The following is a 23641-nucleotide window of genomic DNA, read 5'->3' as shown; positions in this document are numbered from 1 at the left end:
AGCTTTCCACATAAAAAAAATGACTTTAACTCCATAAATTTGGCGCTAGACAGTTCTAGCGCCAGAGTATAAATATGGAGTTAGTTTTGTACCGAAATTGCGTTAAAAAAAATAACGCAAGTTTGGTGCAAAGCAAGTTATAAATAAGCCCCTCAGTGCACACCCACACTGTTTAAAGAGGCAAAAAATACTTGCCTTGCTACTTAGAGTTGAATAGCTAGCATGACACTTCATTGGCTATGCACAAACATGACTAGATGTGACCCCATTGCCTACATAACATATGAAGAATGTGACAGGCAAACTCAACATAGCTCATAGATTCGCAACTTATTACGCTACCGTATACTACCAAGCTGAAGTACCCAAGAAAACCAAGTTGGGTGAATTTGAGGCTGACCTCCCTACTAGAAAATTGATCACCGTAGAAAGGAAACTCCTGGAGAAGAGCCTTAGCATAAAAAAACTCATAAATACTTTTCATCAGCTACAACCGGCTGGGCCCTAACAGATTTCCAGTGGAATTCTTCAAGGCCTCCATGTCACCAGTGCGAGATCCCCTTAGTGGGGCATTCTTGCATGCAGAAGAGCATGGCTGTTCCCATCTGATATGGGCATGGCTGAAATAGTGGTTATACTCAAACACGGCGGGTTGTCTTTTGGCTCCTGATAGACTCCATAGAGCTGAGATGGAAGGATTAGAGGGGAATGCAATAAAGGCAAGTTTAAAATGTTGAGCTAGCAGTTATACACAAATTAATAAAGACGTGTATTCTGAAGCTCTGTGTGTGGTGTATTCATTACCAGGTACCCAGGCTGGGGAGGATGCTACAACTGGCGATGAGATAGAGGATTAATAACCCGTAGATCGACAGTGCTCTCCCTGAGTGTTTGCCATGGTCCAAGCAAACTGCTCGTGTGTGCCATGTATGTCGGCGATGAAATACGGAATCAACGCTTAATGCATGTGGAATCAAAGCACAGCTCCAGCCGCAAGAAAGAAATTGAAAATAACAAAGTCATTGCAGAGAATCGATTTGTCATTTGCTGAAGACCTGCTTGTTAGGCCATAAATAAAGGTACCACGCTGCCAGGCAAAACAAAGCTATACTTTATACGAAGTGCTAATGTTAAAGGCAGATACAACCAGGTTTTCTAAGAGCAGTCATTGAATTGCACAAGAACACTGCAGACGGAAGCGCTGCAAGGCGGAGATCAACTAGGTGTTAGCAAGTGCAAGCTGACAGTCAGAAATAAAGAAGCAATTTTTGCACCAAACCTGTTAAAAAGAGCCTTTAGCCAACAGCACTCAACAAAGTGGTTTGAGCAGGAGTGCCCAGGGTTGTGCTTACGGAGCTATCCATACCTGAAGCAGGTCACCACCACAGCTGACGAGTGGGGCTCTGAATACTTCTTTAAGCCATGAAAGAGCGATGGCCGAGCAAAGTGTTCAGAATATTGAAAGGCTGTTTTTCTGATGCAGACCAAGAAGGAAGTCATGTTTCCAGTTATCATTAAGGAGGATCCCGAGGCCAGTAAGTCGCAAGGCCTCAGAAACGGTTAGCAACAAACTGCCTCTGTAAGTTTCACACTAGTATACAATGCGGGTGCGTTCCTGAAATCACCACCACCTTAAGGCAAAATATTAGCAATAGTTTGACTATGTGGAAAGAGACATTTGATGATTTCATTGATGCACTTGAAGAGACTGATAACAGAAAGTTTATCAAGTATCTCATAAAATCTTGCTGGTGAAGGTGTGAAAGAAGTCACAAAGAAAAACATGTGAACTGACAAAGAAGTCACATGCTGTCAGATTAAAGAAGCTTTGAATTGCAAGTTTTATCCAATGCCAAATGTTGATTACTAAAGATACATCTTCGGTCAAGAACAACAAAATGTTGGTGAAAACATTAGTGAATTTGTGAAGAGGCTTGATGCACTCATCAAACACTGTAAGTTTAATTAATTCTTAGTCCGGAGCGAGTGTTAATGGCTGCTAGAGCTGAAGAGCGTGCTAAATGACAAGTTTCTGACATGGAAGCCGAAGCTGCTCAGACTGAATCCGTCATGAGTATGGAAAGTAAATGAAAGTCCAAGACAGAAGACACAAAGTGATGACTACACGTAGAAAGAAGTTGTGTTTTAGGTGTGGATTTTTGTTTCCACACTAATGTCACAAGGTGACATTAATTGAAGCACTTTGACACTGAGCAAAGTCGATTGTCATATAAATCATCGATATCAAGTGAAAGCAAAGAAGATGATTGTGCCATGTCAATGTTTACATCATAAAATATGCTGATGTTGGGTTGTCCGCATGTGAAGAGAAATGCCAGTCAAAGAAAAGTTCACTTGCAAAAGGACCAAAGTCATTCAAACATTGTCCAAAGATTACACTGAAAATAAATGGTTGTTCAATGTCTTTTATTATCGCCAGTGGTGCATCGATAAATATTATGCCTAAGGAGAAATACAATGAACTATTTCCCTTGCCGCTACTTACGCCATCAAAAAAACAAAGTATACACATGGGTTGCATCAATGCTTATAAAAACACAAAGTTCAGCAACAATGAAACACAAGAAAAATGAAGGTGCAAGCACCCATCCATGTGCTTCTTAGCACAGAGTGAAGCACCTGTCTACTCAGTTTCAGCACTGATGCTGATAGGGGACTAATTTCCATGAAATACAAAATGAATGCTCATCGTAAAATCATAAGTAAATTCCCTTTGTTGTTTTATGGAAAGCTTAAGACTATGAAAGTAAGGTTGCATATTAATGAGGACATCCGTCCTGTTGCTCAAAGGCACAGACAAATAGCTTTTCATTTACAAGAAGCTGTTGAAAGGAACATGAATCATTGCTTAAGCAAGACATCATTGAGAGTTCGACTGGTCCAACGCCATTGGTGTATCCCATAGTGGTAGTGCCCAAAAAGGACAATGAAGGAGCTGTACACATATGAGTTGATACGCAGCAGGCAAAAAAGGCAATTGAACAAGAACAACATCCAGGTCCACACAGTGCTTACATGATAATGCAGCTAAATGGCTAAATGGTGCAAAGGTCTTCTCTCGCCTTGATTTAAATAAAAGTTATCATTAGTTGGAACTTGAAGAAAATGGCAGGTACATTGCAACCTTTTCTACACAGTTTCCGCCTGCGGGCCCAGCGGGAAACACACAACAACATTGACGCCGGCTCCTAAAAGAGCAGACGGTAATGCTGTTGTGCGTCGGATGCACCAGCACCCATTGCGCAAATCACTGTCTGCAAAGCAGACAATGATTTGCATGATGGGTCTTGTCAGGGGAGCCCCCGCACTGCCCACACTCTGTCTCCACCTGCCTTTACATACATAGAGGGGTCGTAATGCGTAATGTCGCAGTCGGACCACTGCTTTGTCGGCGGTGTGACCATGACCGTGACCCTGGCAGTCTAGGGACAGCCAGGGTCATAATGAGGGCCTTAATGTCTATTGTATATATTTTGTGAAAGGAAATTGTAATTTTTCATTTAACAGAGGGTGAGATGTAGTGTCTTGTGGATTAGAAATAAGGAACATTTTTGGCTCCTGATAGACTTAGTGCAATGCAATGAAGACAAGTTTAGAATGTTGTGTTCACAGTTGCACACAGAAGAATAAAGACATGTATTACTAAGCTCTGTGTGTGGTGTAGTCATTGGAGGGTATCCAGGCTGGGGAGGACGCTACAGTGTCCATCCCCGAAATCGTTGTTCCTCTTATCACCCCATCTCCCTCCTTAACATGGAAGTTAAAGATAGAGAGCCAGATTTACCAAGCCCTTGCATCATGTAAAGCAAAACAAGGAAAAACAAGGGCTTACGTGAGATTTACTAAGCCACACAGAGTCACCTTGCTTGGCTTGAATCCATGGGGTGAGATTACCTTTTTCCTGATGTCTAAAATGAATTTCAGCCCTATATGTACCAGCTCTGTAAGTCTACTGTATACAGAGATGATGACATTGATAAGAATAGGACATTCTTTCTTAAATCTTCCAGGAGAATCAAAGTACCTGAGAGGGGTGCCCTTTAGCTCCCCTGCTCTTAGTAGTGGTGATTGAGCCTTCTGGCAGCTGAACGTTGATGCCCAGGTTAGGGGACTTGATTGGCCCCCGGGAGTGACTGACAGAGTAGCATTATATGCAGACGATGCCTTAATATTCCTGAATGAGCCACATAGGTCTGGATCCCAGAACTTCTCAGGGCTCACCATTAACTAATTTTTCTAGTCACCAGGACACCCAGTTCGGTCTTCCCTACAGACTATTGGCAAGGCTGGTGATCTACAGGTCCTCTGGGAAGGTTTTTGTTACATTGATGTTTATGTCACAGAGGACACCCAGAAGGCATGAACAATGAATATTCAACCTCGGGTTAAAGGAATGACCAGCAGTCTTGGGTTCTGGTCTGCATTCCCTTTGTCCTTCCTGGTGCCCTCTGCCATCTTTTAGAGGGTGATATTGCTAAAGTACAGAATTTCTCACATGCCATCTATTGCTTTCTCCTTAATTGAATTAACACTGAGGAGCTTCCTGTGGAATTAAAACCACTCCCCCTCCCCCCAGAATTGCATTATCAAAATGTTTCAAATCTCCTTCAAGGGGGGTGTAAAGCAACCCCTGATATTACACCATTCTTTAGGGCATCACATCTAGTCATTCTTAGCGACTGGTGGTTCAAAGAAATTGGGGATTCGACCATTGCATCTGAGAGATGGGTAATGCAATGATTGCAGATTTTGCATCTATTATATGGCGGCTCGATTACTCTTGACCACCCCCCGGTGATGAAGGTGGTGTTCGCATCCTGGATGAAATGAGCAGGGCCCTGGAGTCTTTGCAGCAACTGACCCCTCAGTGGACCGCGAATTGACTTTGGCAGGTATCAGAGCCGCAGGGTTTCAAGAAGTGGGATACTATTGGTATCTCAAGCTTAGGAGATCTCATGTTTAGGGTAACAATTAACTCATTTGCAGATATGCAGGGCTAGCATGATCTCCATCACAGCCAGTATTATTGGTTTCTGCAACTTCAACATGCACTCTCACCCTACATTGCTGACTTATACAAACACCGGCCCAGATTTAAACTCTGTTTGCACTGAATTAGCATAATTGTTTTTACGCTAATTCAGCGCAAACTTAACTCCATATTTATATTTTGACGCTAGACTAGTCTAGCACCAAAATATTGGAGTTAAAGAAATTTTTTAGATGCGTGAAACCACCTTGCGTCAATGAGATGCAAGGTGGGCGTTCTCATCCAAAAAATTACTCTAAGGCCCTAGCGCCTTATTTATCATCCATGTAAAAATGGTGCACAGGAGGGAGGCAGGCCTAAATAATGGCGCTAAGCCTGCTTATAGCCATTATTTAACGCCTAGGTCAGACCAGGTGTTAGGGGAGCTTTGGAGCCATTTCCATGGTCAGACACTGTGCCCTCCGCAAGCCCCAGGAACACCTCCACCCACACCAAAGGGACACCACAGGAGGGGGACCCCATCCCAGGTAAGTATAGGTAAGTAGAGGTAAGTATTTTTAAAAACATTTGAAAGTGCCATTGGGTGCCCTGAAAGGCTCCACCCGCATGGCACAGGGTGCAATGGCCATGCCCAGGGGTCCCTCATCCCCTGTGTTGGCCATTTGGATGGATGGTTTTGCGTCAAGAAATGACACTAGGCTGGTTATCTTTTGTTACTATAACCAGCCTAACGTCACTTTTTAGTGCAAAACATCATTCTCCCATACCGCTACCCCCACCCGGGTAACGTCATTTTCCATGACATTATCCCACCCTTTGCGCCGGGTTGTGCCATTCCATAAATTTAGCGCCCGGCTGGTGTCCTGGAATAGCACAAGCCAGCGCTATACTTTTTGATGCAAAACTGCACAAACGTGGTTTTATGTCAAAAAGTATAAATCAGTACCTCCTTGACCATAGCCCAACAGAAGCTATAGTCCTGGCCTATGAGGATTACACTGTTTAGGATGTGGTTTGTCTGAGGGGGTTGGGTAGTATATTAGGATTGTCCGAGGCTAATGTCACTGGCTGTCTTTATACCATTCAGAAGGAAACATACCAACATAATATGAGAAAAGACCACTTGTTTGTAAACCATGTAATGTGGAAAAATTTAATACAATGTGTAAAAAAAGAATATCAGCAATCAGGGGTGTGGAATTTAATAAAATATCTACTTGTCCATAGAACATGTTCCTTCATAAACCTACTCGTCCTGTAAAAAAATCTACTTGTCCCTTTTTGCCATGTAGAGCGGTGACACATTATGGCAGCAATCTCATTATGTAAGAGCTCTGATAGTAGCCTTTCTGATTAATCCAGGGCTAATACTATAGTAGGGCTTGAATACTTGCGATTTCCTTATTTTGCCATCTTTCTGCAAATCTCAAGTGCTGGGGCTGGAGGCAGTGGTAAGCAAAAGTTCCAGGGTTGGAATGCTATTTTGAGCCTGTACAAACCTACTACATTACATGTTTTTTGGGTTTTCACAAGCTCTTCCCTAATCGTTGCTGAAACTGGGATAGGTTGGAAATTTACTCCTGAAAAGTGCAGAAGTAAAACTTCTTCCAGGGTTGTGACAAAAGTGGTTAAAGGTAAAGTGAACTTCTAAATTCTCAACATATTTTCACATGAGCAAATTTACACCTGTATATTTGCATGTGCTAAAATGCAGTTCACAAATATTTTCTAGAAGAACGATTTCCTGGGCTACTTCTGTAAATTCATGTGAATTCATGAAATATGTAAATCTGTACTAATGCAAAGACATATGGCATGGGTGCACTTTTGTCACTCCTTTTAACAATTGGGTCCCTATTTAGGTCTGGCGTTAACCAAGGAATTTTTCTAAATTAAAATTCTATCTTTCTGTCTAGTCATCTATCTTTCACAAGGAGCATTTTGGTACACAAAGTAGTTTTATTCGGTGCCAGCTACTACTCAAGCAATGTTTGCTTTTTGAACTCAAAAAATATTTTTCCTTTTTGCCACTGTTTGTTACAATGATGAGGGCCCGGCAGTTTCCACAACAATAAAGTTTTACAAATGCCATGTCAAAATAAGACACACATTGACAAAACCAAAAGACTGAACACCAAAGTTGGATCTATTTGCTTTGCCAATGCTTGTTTCTTTTCATGTTTCTCATATTTTTTTTAAGTGGTTTTACTGATTTTCCATTATGAATAGTTTTGGGAAATATTATCATGCATCGAAACATTTCACTGCATGATGCTTCAAAGAAATGGTATCTAAAATTTCACAGTATTTTTGCAAAATGTTTTTTTCCTAGCTGCATTTTTTGTGAACATTTTATTTTGAAAGCAAAGAATCGTCAATCATGATTTCATGCTTCTGTAAATATTTGCATCTAATCAAAGAGCATTCTGGGAGCATTACATGTAGGGTCATATTGTTAAACTTTGGAAATGTGTGTACACATTTTTTTACAGGAACCACTGTCAGTAGTGCAGTCCGAGCTTACAACATGTATTTAGAGCATTAACCCCAAAAATAATAGCCATGCATTAATGAAACATAAATACAAGCTCAGACAGCATTAGCAAATGGACACGAATATTACCTCAACTGCAGAAAATTCCCTTCACTGCTCCATAATGAGGTACTGTAAACTGGGAGCCAAATGGTTTGAGCTGCACGGGGTTGGCCCTACGTGTTTCAAGGACAAAATAAACATGGAAACTAGATGTCCTTGACCCCAAACAATATGTCCTGGGAGTCCCCCTATAGTAATGCCACACTCCTGCAGCAATTCACATTTCCAGTCCTCACCCCTCCACAAGTCTCTTCAGGCTCTTAGCTTCTCAAATGGAACCCACGGGCCTACATGTTAATTACCACAGACAGGCACACACATGCATCCCAGGACCCTGATGCAAGCATCACACGGTATCTGGCGCTACACACAATCAGTGTAGGCCAAGGAGAGATAAGATCACAGCCAGAACTTTACATGAGTGGGCCAGTAAAACCCACGTAGACCCCCCTCTAGTAGCACAGATAAAAAGGCCTGTTCACACAACTTATTACTACCGAACACAAAACAGGTATGCTGCCATCAATGTGCTTGTCACTCTTAACTCCAGGTATGTAGGCCTCTACCATCACAAGTGTAGCACTTGATGCATTCCTCCTGGTTTAACCAGACTGCAATAGTACACACATCATGATCAATCTTCACTCATGGCCAAAATTAATTTTCAGGGATCCAGATATCCATGCAGCTGGGGTACTCAAGACAGAGATACACGTCCATCACCAGGCTGGAGATTTTCCCAACCCAACAATATTACGTATGAATGATCTTTGAACTTGGAAAAAATATGGTGATGTAGCTGCTAAATGCCCTGTGCCACATTTAAGCCTTCCAACGAATCCAATGTTAAAAGTCCCAGAATTCAATGTGCAGCTAGTTACAATTTCATGACTGACTAAAGGTGTCATACAGCTTGGTTGCAATGAAAAACAATGGTGTATTTTGTAAGTTAGGCATGGCCTCGTTACACGCTTTAGCGGGGTTCCTAACTAAAAGCTACTTATTAAGTTGAATGATGTCAGGAAAAGACCCCTCTGTCACCCTTTAAAAATGTTGTTAATGCTGTGGCTCACCTTAGCAAAACTTGTTGGAATGAAAAGTAGAATACACCAACCTTTAATGAGATCAGTGGGCTCACCATGTCCACCATCATTAATTCCAAAATTGCTGCTAGTTGCTGAATATTTGTTTTTTGAAAAAAATTGCAATTTACTTGAGCAGTAAAACAGAAAAAATACCAGTTTCTGGCACATTTTTAGAATGTTTATATGCAAACAAGTCTTGCTATAAAAACATTCTGTATATATGACTTCTTTAAAGTCTTTATAATTTAGCGATAGTGGTGGTGTGGTTGTTGTGTAATACATCAAAGGTACATTGATACAAGTTCATAGAGTGACAAAGTGGCTCCATGTCACTGGGCACCAATTTCCATTCCTGGACTTTTTTAAACAAAAAATATAAAGCCACATTTTCAGCAACCAACCATGCAAGCATTATTTTTGCACTTTCCACTCTTTGGAACTATAATGTTGTAGCTATCTGTAACAAATTGGGTTATTAGTTGTGTGGCCTGCACAAGTAGTAGGTCCACAATTTCCCGTTACTGGGAACCAAGCGCCATATTGTAGTGCTTGACTCTCTCAGGGTAGCGAAGCAGAGCATTCCAAGGTCTGCTAAGGTGAGGTAGTGTTGGCTAGTAATCACCATTCACTGGCACACAATAAGAAAACTCAATAAATGTCTAGTCACACTTCTAAATACTATGCTGTAATTTACAAATATATACATTGTCGGATGGAAAATACCATTTATGACATCACATATTCACCTTAGACCCCCTTACGGAGGTTACCCAAATATATAAAGTAAGTCTACTGGCTTGGTCAAGGATTCAAGCGCATCAAACCACATTAAAGACATCATGCTGTACTAAAATACAGTCATCAATAATTATAATTATGGGTAAATGTTCTTATTAATGTTAATAAAGTGTATCACTTTGATCAGTAATGACTATCAACATTGTTATATCAATAGAGCATTTAAAAATGAACATCACATGTCTCTGTGTGTTTTTTGGTATATGATCTAGCCAAGACAATGCAACTATGAAAACAGCCTCTAGAGAACATAACTTTTTGATCACATTTTGTGTAACCATAGTCCTAGCCCCTAGAGATTGCTGGGCAACCTGTACCTTCTTTCCACATCTTTTAGCCACAATAAATGCAACTATAAAATAAGCCCCTAGAAGGCACTGCACTTCCACCTGTAGAGCAGAAGCTCCAACCTTGGAAGTGCTTTAAAACATTAACTGAAAATCCCTGAAAGATCCATGATCCGATGACCCCACAGACCGGGAGTCAGTCCATTTGTAGCAACTCTTAAGGGAGAGCTGCTATTCTCTTGCAACCCCCAAACTTCCTTTATTTTGTTGGTAGTGCCTCTACCATCTTGAGGCCACTGCACTTAGAAAAATATGCAAATGTTATGCAAGGCGTTATGGGGCGCTTCAGCCGGAGCCATGAATGCTTTATGAGCGGCTCGCCTACTGCGCCGTGGAGAGCCACTGCATTTTCTTTCCCCTGCAGCCACCCACTGCACAGCTTTTCCTTCTTTTTTCTTGTTTGTGAGGGGTGCTCGCTCTCACCTGGGGACTTGCATGACTCCCATTGTTTGGGGGCAGCCGAGGGAGCACAGCCCTCACTGCCCCACTGGCTCCCATGCAGCCTGTATCTCCATGTGAAGCCGTGGGAGCCAGCAGCTTCTCTTTCCCTGCCGACTCCTGTGAACAGGGATCTCTTTTGACCTTGTGGTGGCCACCTGCTTTCCCCAGACACAATGACAGGGAGCAAGGCAGCCCACCACCACTGTGGGGTGCAACAGCACTTTCCCCTTCCTGTTGACATTCGAGGGTCGGCTCGGTGATGTGATCCTGGCCCATTTTACAGATGATGTGGCTCGGCCATGGGGTAAACATACACACTCACTAAATAAAACGTTGAGAAATTCACAAAGCCAACTGAAGTGCTTAGCCAGCAAAATGTTGTGCTTCTAGAACAATAAATGTGAGCCCCAGGCTTCTATGACTAGTCTAAAAAACAATATGTTAAATGCTAAGCCAATGCCACTCTACTGCCAAAAGTTTGTTGCCCTTAGTAATGTTGGCAAGTGCGCGCTATTTGTAATTCTGAACAAACAATGAAGGGCACAACCCTCAGAATATGTGACGTTGAGCGTGTCCCCTAATCGGGCCTCACTGCTCAAAGCACAGCTTGCTCTGCTTACAATTAGATGACTGCTACCATACGGAGACAGAATCAAGATTGCAGCAGGAGCTGTCTTCAACTCGGAACTCAGTCGCACACCAAGTACAATGATCAAATCCCCCTCGTCTGCTCTGAAAACTGCTCTCATTTGCAGGAGAAGGCAGAGCTCCTGCTCCATCAGGAAACAAAGAATAGTGCGCACCTCCCCAAGGGTGGGACTGCTTATATTGATCTCGACCACACCCAAAAGGACTCCCCTCTGGGGCAACTGGGAAATGGAGTTTGCTAAAACAAAGAATGTTGAAATGAAAAATGAGCACAGGAGCAACACCCTCTTACATGTGTATGGCTGAATAATGATTAGACCCCTGTTTTCACAACTGGGTGGGACATTGCAACCACCAGCATGCTGAATGGGACATATGCCTTTTCTCACAACATACAGTGCCTCCTTGAGCTCAGGAAGCAACCCGTATCACATCACACAGTTTGGTTTGGGTGGGCCTTAGAACGCATGCCGATGCTGGGCTGACAGTACTCCCCCCTCTCAAGCAGGTTCTCGGGCCCGACTTGTCAGGATGGAGGAGATGAAAACACCGTAGTATGCATGGAGCTTGCACATGCCGCGCTGGAACCCAAGAATCATTCTCTGGACTTTAACCCTTCCAGGAAACCAGATACCCCAGGGCGTTTTTGCATATTTTTTAATCTAGCACTACTCGAACTTCATACTCCCACTTACTATGGACCAACACTGTGTGTGGACGGGTACAAGAGTACTGGCACGCTAATTTTAGGAGTGAGATGTGGAGCATGTGGTGACTACATAAAGCATGGGCAAGTTCAATTTGTAAATGACTGGATTTACTTGTCTTTTCACCCAATACGGACGTATGAATTTAGGATTAAACATGTGCCTATGCTTTAATGTGATGTGTTGTGTAGATGACTATACTTTGTCACTGGGTTGGTATGTCGGGCCAGGACAGTGTTTTTTGTCGTATTGCTTTTTGTATGCTTTTTTAGTTCATTTTAGATGGTCGTGGATGTCCGCCTTACTGGGCGTGTTGTATGCATCTGAAACAGCAGGTGTGACATCCACCAAGCTGGGTATGGTGATAGGGAGTGTGTTAGGGTGGTATCCATATAACCAAAAAAATTGAGTATGTCCAGTAGAAGAACAATAGGAACTGCTGTAAGCTATTTCAGCCAACCAAAGTAAGGTTACCCATGGCTTCTTCCACATAACAGATACTGTTAGGAGTCTACCTAAAACATTCTGTTTGACCATCTGTCTGTGGATGGTGACTTGTGGACAATGTGGAAGAAACTGGCAAAGCTTTACATCAAGCCTGTCAAAACTGTGAAGAAAACTGAGATCCATGATCCGAGGGATCGCCTTCAGTAAACCATGTAGTCGCACAGTGTGGTGAAGGAGTGAAATAGCTAAAGACAAGATGTTGGTAAATTGGTACAAGCGATTAAATGAGCGTACTTGGTAAAACTATCCACTACAACCAGGAATTTAGTGTAATGTGTTCCTATGGTCTATTTGGAGTGGGAATAGGCATTGGTAGACCCTTTGGTTTGGAACAATTTATTTTGTTTCTAGCACAGGTTTTGCATTCATCAACCATGGTTTTAATATCTTTATGTAAATTTGGCAAGCAGAAATATCTTTGTACATGTTCTGCAGTCTTTGGAATCCCTGGATGGCCTGCTGTTGGTTTGGTGTGAAGCAATTGAAACACTGTTTGGTGTAACTCTGTGGTTTGTAAAAAAACAGATGTGATTCATGCAAGGGTAAGGCTTGATTACTGGTCCTTTTTTGATGCTCGCCAAGCCACTTTTGCCAGACTGTGATGATAAAATGGTTTCTCAGGATATCAGAGAACTCATCTGTGCTATAAGTACAAAGGACCTTAGATGGAGAGATGATAGACTGTGTAGGTACTGTTGTATGTGTTGTTGTAACAATACATTAGCTTTTCTGTTGTCACTTCCTGGTGTGAACATCACTATAAAATCGAACTCTGCAAAAAAGAGTATCTACCGCAACTGCTGAGGAGTGAGAAGCCAGGCTAAACTCATGAATTGCAAATTGTGGTACTCTGTGAAGATGGTGATTTCATGCGTAGGTCCTTTTAGGTAATGTCGCCATTTCTTAGAGGTATCTCTTATAACTAATAGTTCTTTTTTGGGCAATAACATAATTTTGTTCTGCCTCATTAAGCTTTTGTGACATGTATGTAACTGGATGTTACTATCCTTTTCAATTATTTCATTTGTGAAAGTACTTTGCCAATAGCAGCATCAGAAGCATCTGCTTCTACTATAAATGGTTCTTCTACAATAGGATGAGCTAGGATTGGAGTAGTAGTAAAGGCTGTTTTTTGAGTTGAGAATGCTGGTTCAGCCTGGCATGTCCATATAAACTGTTCTTTTTTTCACAATAATCTAGTGACTGGGGACACTGTTCATAAGAAATGATCAATGAAGCAGTGGTAGAAATTGTCAAAACCAAGGAAACATTGCACATCTCTGACTAATGTTGGTGTAGGCCATTCCGCCACAGCTTTGACTTTTCTTTCTACCATCCGTATTTCAAAGAGAGACAAAATTACCCCTAAGAATTCCACAATAGTGACATGGAATTCACTTTTGCTGAAATTGAAAAAAAGCTATTTTCTAAGAGAGCCAACAAAATCTTTTTACATGTATCTCATGTTTATTTTCACTTTTTGAATAGATGAGTAAGTCGTCTATATAGCCAATCGCAAACAAGTCCAGATAATCCCATAAAACATAATTTAGAAAATACTGAAACACATCTGGCGCATTACAAAGTCCAAAGTGCATTACTGTGTATTTGTACAAGCCATAACTGGTTTTAAAAGCGGTCTTACATTTGTCCTGAGCCCACATTTGCACCAAGTGATATGTTCCTCGTAAGTCCAACTTCATATAGATGACTTCTGATTTTACCTGATCAAAAAGCACTGGTATCAGAGGCAGAGGACACCAATTCTTCACTGTGATTTTTTTCGATGCACTATAGTCTATACAAAGCCTCAGTTCCCCTTTGGCTTTGGAAACAAAGAAGAGTGGCAATGCAGTTAGAAGGACAAATTAACGCTTTGGCAAAACAACAATTAAGATAGTTTCTCAAATGTTGAGTTTCTTGATCTGATAAGGCACAGATTTGACAACTTGGTATAGTTGCTCCGGATAAACGATCAAATGATAGTCATAGGGCTTGTGTGGTGATTGTTCTGCACTATTCACATCAATCACATCGATGAAATGACTGTACTTTGATGGTAGTTCTGTTTCTTTCTTTGCTGCTGTGGTGATTTGCAGAGCCTGATCTGTGACTGTAGGATGGTGAATGCATTCACGCTGACAGAAGGAGGAAGTAAACTGTACTGTCCTTCTTTTCAAATCTAGGAGGGGGTTGTGAAGCGTCAACCAGGGTATTCCTGGTATAAATCCGTATTGTGGGCCTTAATTACATCAAGTGTCATGCTTTCTGAATGGCATTCATGGTCACTTTGATCAAAAGACACCAATAGAACTTTTACAGTTTACAGATTTACTGGACCCCCTGACAAAACACTGGCATCTAAAGCTTGCAACACGTCTGGAGTTGTCTTTTTTAACACAGGGGTTTTCAGTTGTTGTGCTGTTTGAGCTTCAATAAAGTTTCCTGTTGCACCTCAATCAATGAGAACAACCACTTTATGGATTTGATCAGTAATGTGAGGATCCAGTGTTATGCAGAAATGCATGGTTTGGACTTGATTACCAGGGTCTATAGCTTAGGAAGAGATAGATACTACACCAAAGTGTAACTCTTCATTACTAGTCAGGCTTTCTAGTTTCCTGTTTCTGTTTCTATACTGGCCCCACTTTTCTTGGGTGATGATGCCTTATTTCAGGGTTTCACTGGACATTCCTTATGGAAGTGTCCTTTTAGGCCACAATAGAAACACTGACCATTTTTGTGCAGCAGTTCCTTTTCATCCTTCGTCAGCGGTTGATGGATTGTCCCAATTTCTATTGGTCCTGTAAAATTCTCTAAGGTTACTGAGGGACCTTTGTTCCTATGAAAACACCAAACTTTTTTCTCTGTCTCTTTCTTTCCCACTTTCTTCCTGAAGGACGATGGTCTAACCGTAAAGTAAGGTTCATGAGATCTGAACAAGTACTGGGCTGTGAATCTATTTGTGCTCAAATATTCTTCAGTTGTCTTTCAAACCCTGATAAAACAGTGCTGACCGCTTCTCCTCGGACCAAGAGGTATCTGCTACAAATCTATTGAACCGAGCTAAATTTGACACCAGGTCCTTGTTTCATTGTCGTAGCTCCAGTAATTCATGATCAGCAGACCCATGCATTTGCCCAACAGTCAAACACCTTCTCAAATTCTTGAGTGGACTGTCTCCAGTTGTACAATAATAGACTGTCTTGCACAGCAATAGTACTGCCCAAGTAACCTCATTTCCTGACAGTCAGGAGGTTAGGAACGATTACGAGATTGTGGATCTGGGATGGCACTTGGCAACTTGTAAAGTGTAGTTCCATCTGGGTGAGGGAATTTTGTACCTTGTCCTAATCCCTGGAAAACCACTCTGGAGTGGCTAGAGGTATCTGAGTGGGAGCTGTTAGGGATATATTCGAGGCTGGGATTAACCAGAAGGGGAGGGTTTATTTTGCCAAGCGGGCCCAGTCTCTCCACTCCCAATCTTAGTCTGTAACTGTGCTACATTATTTGCTAGCGCGGCCGTGACATTCTTGGACTCTGCTAAGTCCCTCTGAATTTGCATATTGTCCTTTAAGAGGTTATCCAAAGTGTCTATGATTTAAGCCCTCCTACAGACCGGGTTCACTATTCTGTCACAACTGCTGTCTTCCTCAGGATCTGCATGATGAGATTAAAGCCCACCTCCAGGCAGCTCCAACTCAGTAAGCTAATTACAGCTCTGAGGATTAGAGCGGCCAGGCGAGGGGAAGGGTATGGGAGAGACTTGGTAAGAAGGAGATCTGAAAAGGAAAGGTTATTAGACAAACATTAATTTCCAGCAACAAAAAGACTATGGACCTGATTTAGATCTTGACAGAGGGAATACTCTGTCACAAATGTGACGGATATCTCGTCCGTCCTATTACGATCCCCATAGGATATAATGGGATCATAATAAGGCAGACAGGATATCAGTCGCATTTGTGATTGAGTATTCTCCTCTGCCCAGATCTAAATCAGGCCCTTTGTGACTATCAAGGTCTTGCGTCTTTTATATGCTTGTCTCCACTTAAGCACTCTGTTTATCAGCAGATATGATACCTCTCATACCTTGAGATTTATCACAGGCTCTCTGTAATAGCTGCTTGCAGGTTCAGTAGTAAACATACCTGCTCACTAAATAAAACATTGAGAAATTCTCAAAGCCAACTGAAATGCTTAGCCAGCAAAACGTTTTGCCTCTAGAACAATAAACATGAGCATGATTCCCGAGGCTTCTATGACAAGTCTAAATGCCAATATGTTAAACACTAAGTCAACGCTACTCTATTCCCAAACGTTTGTTGCCCTCAGTAATAATGACTTACAATGAGCTTGTCTCTGCCATATGGAGCTGAAATCAAGATTGCAGCGGGAGCCAGCTTCAACTCAGGAACTCAGTTGTGCACCAAGTGCAATGACGGGACCCAGCTTCAACTCGGAAACTCGGTCGCACACCAAGAGTGATGATCAAATACCCTGGGGCTGATCTGAAAGCTGCTGTCACTCATGGGAGAAATCGAAGCTCCTGCTCCATCAGGAAACAAAACATAGTGAGCAGCTCACTAAGGACAGGACTGCTTATATTGACATGGGTCACACCCATGATGGCTGCTCTCCATGGCAGCTGGGAAATGCAGTTCTCTAAAACAAAGAATGATGAAACCAACAACGAGCACAGAAGCAACATCCTCTTACATGCATATGGCTGAATATTAATTAGACCCCTGTTTTCACAACTAGGAGTGGGCTTCACAACCACTAGCATGGTGAATGGGACAGATGCCTTTTCCCACAACATGCAGCAATTCCTCGAGTACAGGAAGCAACCAATAGCACATCACACAGTTTGGCTGGGGTGGGTCCTAGAACATGCTCTGCACTGCACTGACAGCGCTACAAAAGTGGATAGAGTCACCCCTGGGAACTTTTAACCCATTGGTTACGGGGTGGCAAGGAGTTTCCCCCAAGCACACCCACAGTGTGACACAGGGCATAAATGGGACAACCCCAGTACTCTTCTCAGAAAGCTCTGTGAAGACAGGACCTGTTTCCCTTGAATCCAGGAGCCCAGAAGTGTCTCCAAGGATCAGTTGGCTGACCTCCTGTTTGAGCTACAGGGACGCAACAAGCTTCCACAGGCCTTGCCCTGGAACTACCTAGCTGACTAGACCTGCCTTGGACCCTGCCATTGGCACCTGCTGGAGTGAGTCCTAATCCCAGAGTGGTACTCCACAGGTCCTGGACCCTTGGCTGGTGCTAGAGTGTTATCTTCCTGTCCCCAATCTGCAAGAATGGGACTTAGAAACTTTTTGCCGACTTTCTGCCTGGAGAACTATTAGACAACGGGATCACCCTTGAAGGGACAGCTGCCATTGTCGAATCACTAGTCAGCATCATACTATTTGTTTGTCCCGCTGAAGGAGATCTGACTTCTAGAAAAGTTTGTAAGTCCAAACTCAGAGGGCTTCACTGGACTGATGCTGAGCATCAACTGGTCGACATTGAGACTTTCCTGGGCACAGACTTCGGACTTCACCTGCTTGAAGCTTTTCTGCCTTCGTCAATGACCGCACCAGGACTCTACTCTTCAGCAACCTGCCATCATTGAGCCCTGTGTTGGATTCAGCTTGCAGTTTGCCCCGCCACCTACTTATCGATGGCCACTTTTTCTCCATGAAATTTTCCAAGTGAAAAGGTAAACTTACTGCAGGGATGAATCAGATCCATGTAACCAACCTGTGCTCCATCACAACTGGCCTTCACCTTTGTCTTTGACTCCGTCTACATGACCAGATAACCCTAATTCCTGCTTTGTGCTTTTTGGCACTATTTTCTATTCACATTAAAACAATTTAAATCTCTGGCTCTATTTACTGGATTTTTGTTTTCATGTCATTTTAATTATTAAAATGTACCATTACTATTTTGAGGTGTTTTCATTTTATTACTGTTTGAGTGCTGCATGCATACTCTGCATATTGCTTCCAAGTTAAGCCTTTCTGATTTTGTGCCAGACTACCAGAGGGGTAAGCACAGGTTATTTAGTGAGTTTTGTGATTCACCCTGACAAGGATTGTGATTATTATTTAAGGTGGGTTTTCACCCCCTCACCTAATACTCCAAATTCTTACCAGGTTTTTTTGTTATTTACTTTTTTTTTTTTTATATGCAAAGTCCCTTTCACTAAATTTTTCCCTTGGCCTTTCTCTAACCATACCTTTCCCTGCCCGTACCTTTCCATACCTGTACTTTTCTCTGCATGTACTTCTCCCTCCACCACCTCTGGCAGCCTGTTCCCATACCACATCTCTAACGGCACCTTCCCCCCTCCTCTGCCAGCTGTACCCATTCTGCACCTTTATCTATCTATCCTTGCCTCCTCTGTCAGATGTACCCATTCTACACCTGCATCTATCGCCTGCTCATTTGATACCTGTCCCTGCCTCCTTGGTCAGCCGTACCCATTATGCACCTGTTTCTCTCATCACTCATCCTGTACCTGTCACTGCCTCCAATGTCCATGATACCCCTTCTGCACCTATATCTGCAGCTCATCCTGTAGCTGGCCCTGCCTCCTCTGTAAGCTGTACCTATTCTACACCTTTATCTACCTGCACCTCATCTTGTACCTGTTCCTGCCTCCTCTCACAGTGGTTGCCATTCTGCACCTATATCTGAAGTCATCCCGTACCTGTCCCTGCCTCCACTGTAAACTGTACCTATTGTACACATGTATCTATCTGCACCTCATTCCGTACTTGTCCCTGCCTCCTTTCATAGTGGTACCCATTCTGCACCTATATCTGAAGTCCTCCCGTACCTATGCCTGCCTCCACTGTAAACTGTACCTATTGTACACTTGTATCTATCTGCAACTCAACCTGTGAATGTCCCTGCCTCCTCTCACAGTGTGTCCATTCTGCACCTATATCTGAAGTCATCCCATACCTGTCCCTGCGTCCACTGTAAACTGTACCTATTGTACACATGTATCTATCTGCACCTCATCATGTGAATGTCACTGCCTCCTCTCACAGTGGTATCCATTCTGCACCTATATCTGCAGCTCATCCTGTACTTGTCCCTGCCTCCTCTGATGATGTACCTATTCTACACTTTTATCTATCTGCATCTCATCCGGTACCTGTCCCTTACTCCTCTGTAATCTGTACCTCTTCTACACTTGTATCTATGTGCACCTCATCCTGTACTTGTCACTGCCTCCTCTTCCAGTGGCACCCATTCTACCCCTATATCTGAAGTCGTTCTGTCCCAGCCTCCTCTGTAAACTGTACCTATTCTACACCTGTATCTATCTGCGCCTCATCGTGTACCTGTTCCTGCCTACTCTCCCCTCCCCTCCCAGCCTCGCCTCTCATCCCTGCTCATTTCCCCAACCACATTCGTCCCTTTACCTCTTCATGCCCACACCCCTGGTTGATTCCTCACCTTCTAAATAGTACCTCTCCATATCGCTACCCCTTCCTGCTAACCCTCTTCCCGTCCCTACTTCCTGGTGCCAGCCTCCATCCCTGTCTGCCTACTACCCAATATCTGCAACGCACCCTCTCTCTAGCACTCCCCGTAGCCCTCCCTGCCCATACGTCTCTGTGCCGATACCTCTCCCTGCCAGTATCTCTCTACCCACTTCTGTCCTTTTCTGTGTCTTACCATCTCAGAAACGGTACCTGCCTGCACCTAAATCGCACCTGCTCAACTTCTTGCCTGTACCTCTGTGGGTCCGTGCTCTCCCTGCCCCTACCTCCTCATATCCACACTTCTCACAGCCTGCACGCGGCTTCGCACCTCTCCTCCCACAACTCTGCTTGTTCACACCTCTCGCTGCCTACGTCTTTCCCTCCCTTCTGTCTCTCGTGGACAGCACCTCTGCCATCCATACATCTCCGTGTCTACACCAGTCCCTGCTTGCACCTCGTCCTCTCCATACCTCTCCCTGCCTCATCTTTCCCTTCCTCTACCTCTGGTAGACAATTTATCCATCACACACTTAACCATAGGCCGCTCCCTGCTTGCACCTTTTCCTCTTCACACATCTCTTGCCTTCACCTCTCCTTGCCCATATTTCTTCATGCCTGCATCTCTCCCAGCCTGCACCTCTCCTTGTTCATACCTCTTCTAGCATCCAATGAGCTCATTGCTCTTCCGGACAGCTCTTCTTGCAGCATTATGCACTGTGACCCTAGATCTCTAAGCTGCAGCACCTCTCCTAGCTCATACTTCCTGGCCATACATCTCTGTCAATACCTTTGCTGCCCAATAACTTTCGCTTCCCATGTCTGTATTTGTATATATCATTTTGGCCTCAGTAAAGCCAGTAGGTCTGACTTATAATTGATAATGCATTCCAGACATGTTGGCTTTGCCGATGCTTGTTTCTGTCTGAAATTAGCTACACAAAGGTACAGATAAGAAAGTGTTATAGGTGCAGGAATTAGATTTAACATTCTTGTCATTTTCTTGCAGAATGGAAAGATCAACACCGATGACATCGTGTCTATGCCACTTGTGGAACTAGCAGCAAAGCTTCGGGGAGGCTCAATCACTCCAGACACTGCGCTTTACGCCTATATTGGAAAGGTAAAGTAAATTATGAATTGGCAAATTACAAAAAGACTTGAAAGTGTGTGCTGACGTTGACCGTGATGTCCTCAATTCCAGATATGTGTGTGTGGGCTCCTTTCGTACCACCTCGTTACCAGGTTCAGTTTGTTGCGATGTGCACCCTCACGTGGGGTGTCCAGTCCAAACTGGGACCATGTGCCCAATTACAGAAAAAAGAATTTGCACTGCAATAGGTCTCGCATTTGCGAGGGTTAGAGCTATTGGCATTGTAAATGACAATGGGCCAGATGCAGGAAACAAATAGCGAGTCGCAAACTGCAAAAATTGCCGTTTGCGACTCGCTATTCGCGTTTCCCAGTGCAGAAATGCATATTGCGAGTCGGTACTGACTCGCAATATGCATTTCAGAATCGCAAATAGGAAGGGGTGTTCCCTTCCTAATTGTGATTCTGAGTGGTATGCAATACCATTTGCGACCGCATATGCGGTCGCAAATGGTGTCGCAGTTACCATCCACTTCAAGTGGATGGTAACCCACTCGCAAATTGGAAGGGGTCCCTATGGGACCCCTTCCACTTTGTGAATGGACCCACAAATATTTTTTCAGGGTAGGTAGTGGTCCAAGGGACCACTACCTGCCCTGAAAAAAAACCGAAACTAAAGGTTTCGTTTTTTTTTTTAAGTGCAGCTCGTTTTCCTTTAAGGAAAACGGGCTACACTTAAAAAAAAAAAAACTGCTTTATTGAAAGCAGTCATGAACATGGAGGTGTGCTGACGACAGCAGGCCTCCATGTTTGCGAGTGCCTAGACTCGCTATGGGGCCGCAATTAGCGACCCACCTCATGAATATTAATGAGGTGGGTCATTGCGACCCCATAGCGAGTCGCAGACGGTGTCTGAGACACCGTACTGCATACCAATTTGCGAGTTGCAAATTGCGAGTCACAGGGACTCGCAATTTACAAGTCGCAAATTAGCATTTTGCTACATCTGGCCCAATGTCTTTTATGTATGTGTTTTGGATTGGAATGTTGGGGATGTATGTGATGTGGAGTAGAAATTTGTGGTTTTATTTTAATTGTTACTTGTGGAATTGTGCAGTGTGGAATTGTGTGGTATGGAGTGTATTAATGTACTGAGATTGTGTGACGTGAAAACATGGGTGAGAGCTGTATAGACTAGATAGAAAGGAAGATAAAGATAGATAGATTATTTAGAAACTGGTGGGAGCTTTCCTCACACAGAAGGTACAATCCAAGCTCCCGTCACACAGAAGTTACAATGCAAGCCTTCCCACACACAGAAATTACAATGCACGCTTCCCTCACACAGAAGGTACAATGCAAGCTTCCCTCACAGGAAAGGTACAATGCAAGCTTCTCTCACATGGAAGGTGCAATGCAAGGTATAAACACTAGTTTGGAGCTTTGCAGGATTAGTGTAAAAAATTTTGACACTAACCCTGCAAAGACCATTGAGGCCCATTATAAATAATGGTGTGCCTCATTTTAACACCTGCCTTTTAACACCTGCTCTGAGCATGAGTTAAAAGTGCAGAAAAAAATGACGCAAAGAAATCTCTTAGATTACTTTGCGTCATATTTTCAGTCCTCCTAATGGGGAATGCCCCCTTTGCATACATTATGCCTGGCGCAGGCATAATGTAGTGCAAAGGGTTACAAAGTGGTGCAATGCATGCATTGTGCCACTTTGTAAATTTGGTGTGGCGATTTTGGCCTTGTTGGGCCACATTAGCATCAAAAACAATGACGCTAATGTGGCACAAGGAGGTGCTAGGGGCTCTTAAATCAGGCCCATAGTCTCCAGTTTTTGACCAGCTGTTCTTTCTCTTAGTCCCCTTCGAGTGTCCCAGGTGTTTTAAAGTTGTTTCTCCCTGGACCTTACAGGCGTCTATTAAAATAGTTATATTCAAACTTCACACCTGAATATTGCTTGCTGTACATGACGGCTGGAGAAAATATTTAATGTGAAGGATTAACTATTTACAGGCCAGATAGAGCAGGAAAGGCAACCATGCACATCTGAGACTGCCCAGGGCAGTTCTATGCAGGAAGAGCACAACCTGACATTCTTTGTGCATGATGAATGCTGGTCAAGGGTGACCGTGGGAGCAGCTGGCATTGGGAGCAGCTGGCATCCCTGACGTTGAGCCGTGATTCCTCAAAACAAACAAGCAGTTAAATGTTTCCAAAGGCTTTCATCAACATGCCCAGCTTTTGACTAAAAATGCTACCCAGTCCCTAGACATTCGTGTGGGTTTAGGTAATCTTCACACTGTGTGAACACGGATGACTTTGGAATACTATTGCCACTGAAGCCTTAAGTATTTGCAAAAGCTTTCACATAAGCACAAATTAACCACTGAGCTGATGGAAAAGAAAAATATGTCCCAATGAAAAACGAAGAAGAAAAGGTTTACAGCATCCAAAGAAAACACGTGGGAATGCGAGAAACAAACTCAATTTTTATCTCGCAACAAGCTGCATTTTCGCCTGTACACTTAATAAAGAGCCGTCCTTAATGGGTCGCAGCCGCTGCATGGGGACGTAATCTGGGGCGAAACTTTGGCAAAATTGTAAACTCACAGATCATGCAAAAAAAAAAAAAAACGTTGTTGCAGGGGTATATATGACATTTCGTTTCGACCCACCTCCATCAGAGATTGCCCTCCGCTGGGAAAACGTGACTGCCAGCTGTGCAAACCGGATCATTTCTGCTGAGAAGGGGAGGGGTGAGGGGCAGCAACGATCGAAAAAATGTAAACACCGTGTGTGGGGGGAAAGGATGCCGTCAGCTGAGAGCATACACTGAGTCATGCAGAGTTATGCAAAAATATAAATGCTGTGTGTGGGGTGAAAATGAAAATGCCGTCA

General features: G+C 43.3%; 1 protein-coding gene across 2 annotated transcripts in view; it reads left to right on the top strand.

The window, feature by feature from the left end:
• LOC138293507 (vitamin D3 hydroxylase-associated protein-like) overlaps positions 1-23641 on the top strand; it is a 283695-nt gene that overhangs the window by 25514 nt on the left and 234540 nt on the right. For both annotated transcript variants that reach the window (XM_069232748.1, XM_069232747.1), the window contains exon 2: positions 20649-20762. In XM_069232748.1, coding sequence (XP_069088849.1) covers positions 20649-20762 — 114 coding nt within the window. The remainder of the gene's footprint in view (positions 1-20648; positions 20763-23641) is intronic.

This window comes from Pleurodeles waltl, chromosome 4_2 (assembly GCF_031143425.1).
Source record: "Pleurodeles waltl isolate 20211129_DDA chromosome 4_2, aPleWal1.hap1.20221129, whole genome shotgun sequence".
Lineage (NCBI taxonomy): Eukaryota > Metazoa > Chordata > Amphibia > Caudata > Salamandridae > Pleurodeles > Pleurodeles waltl.
This window is presented reverse-complemented; position numbering and strand designations above follow the sequence as displayed.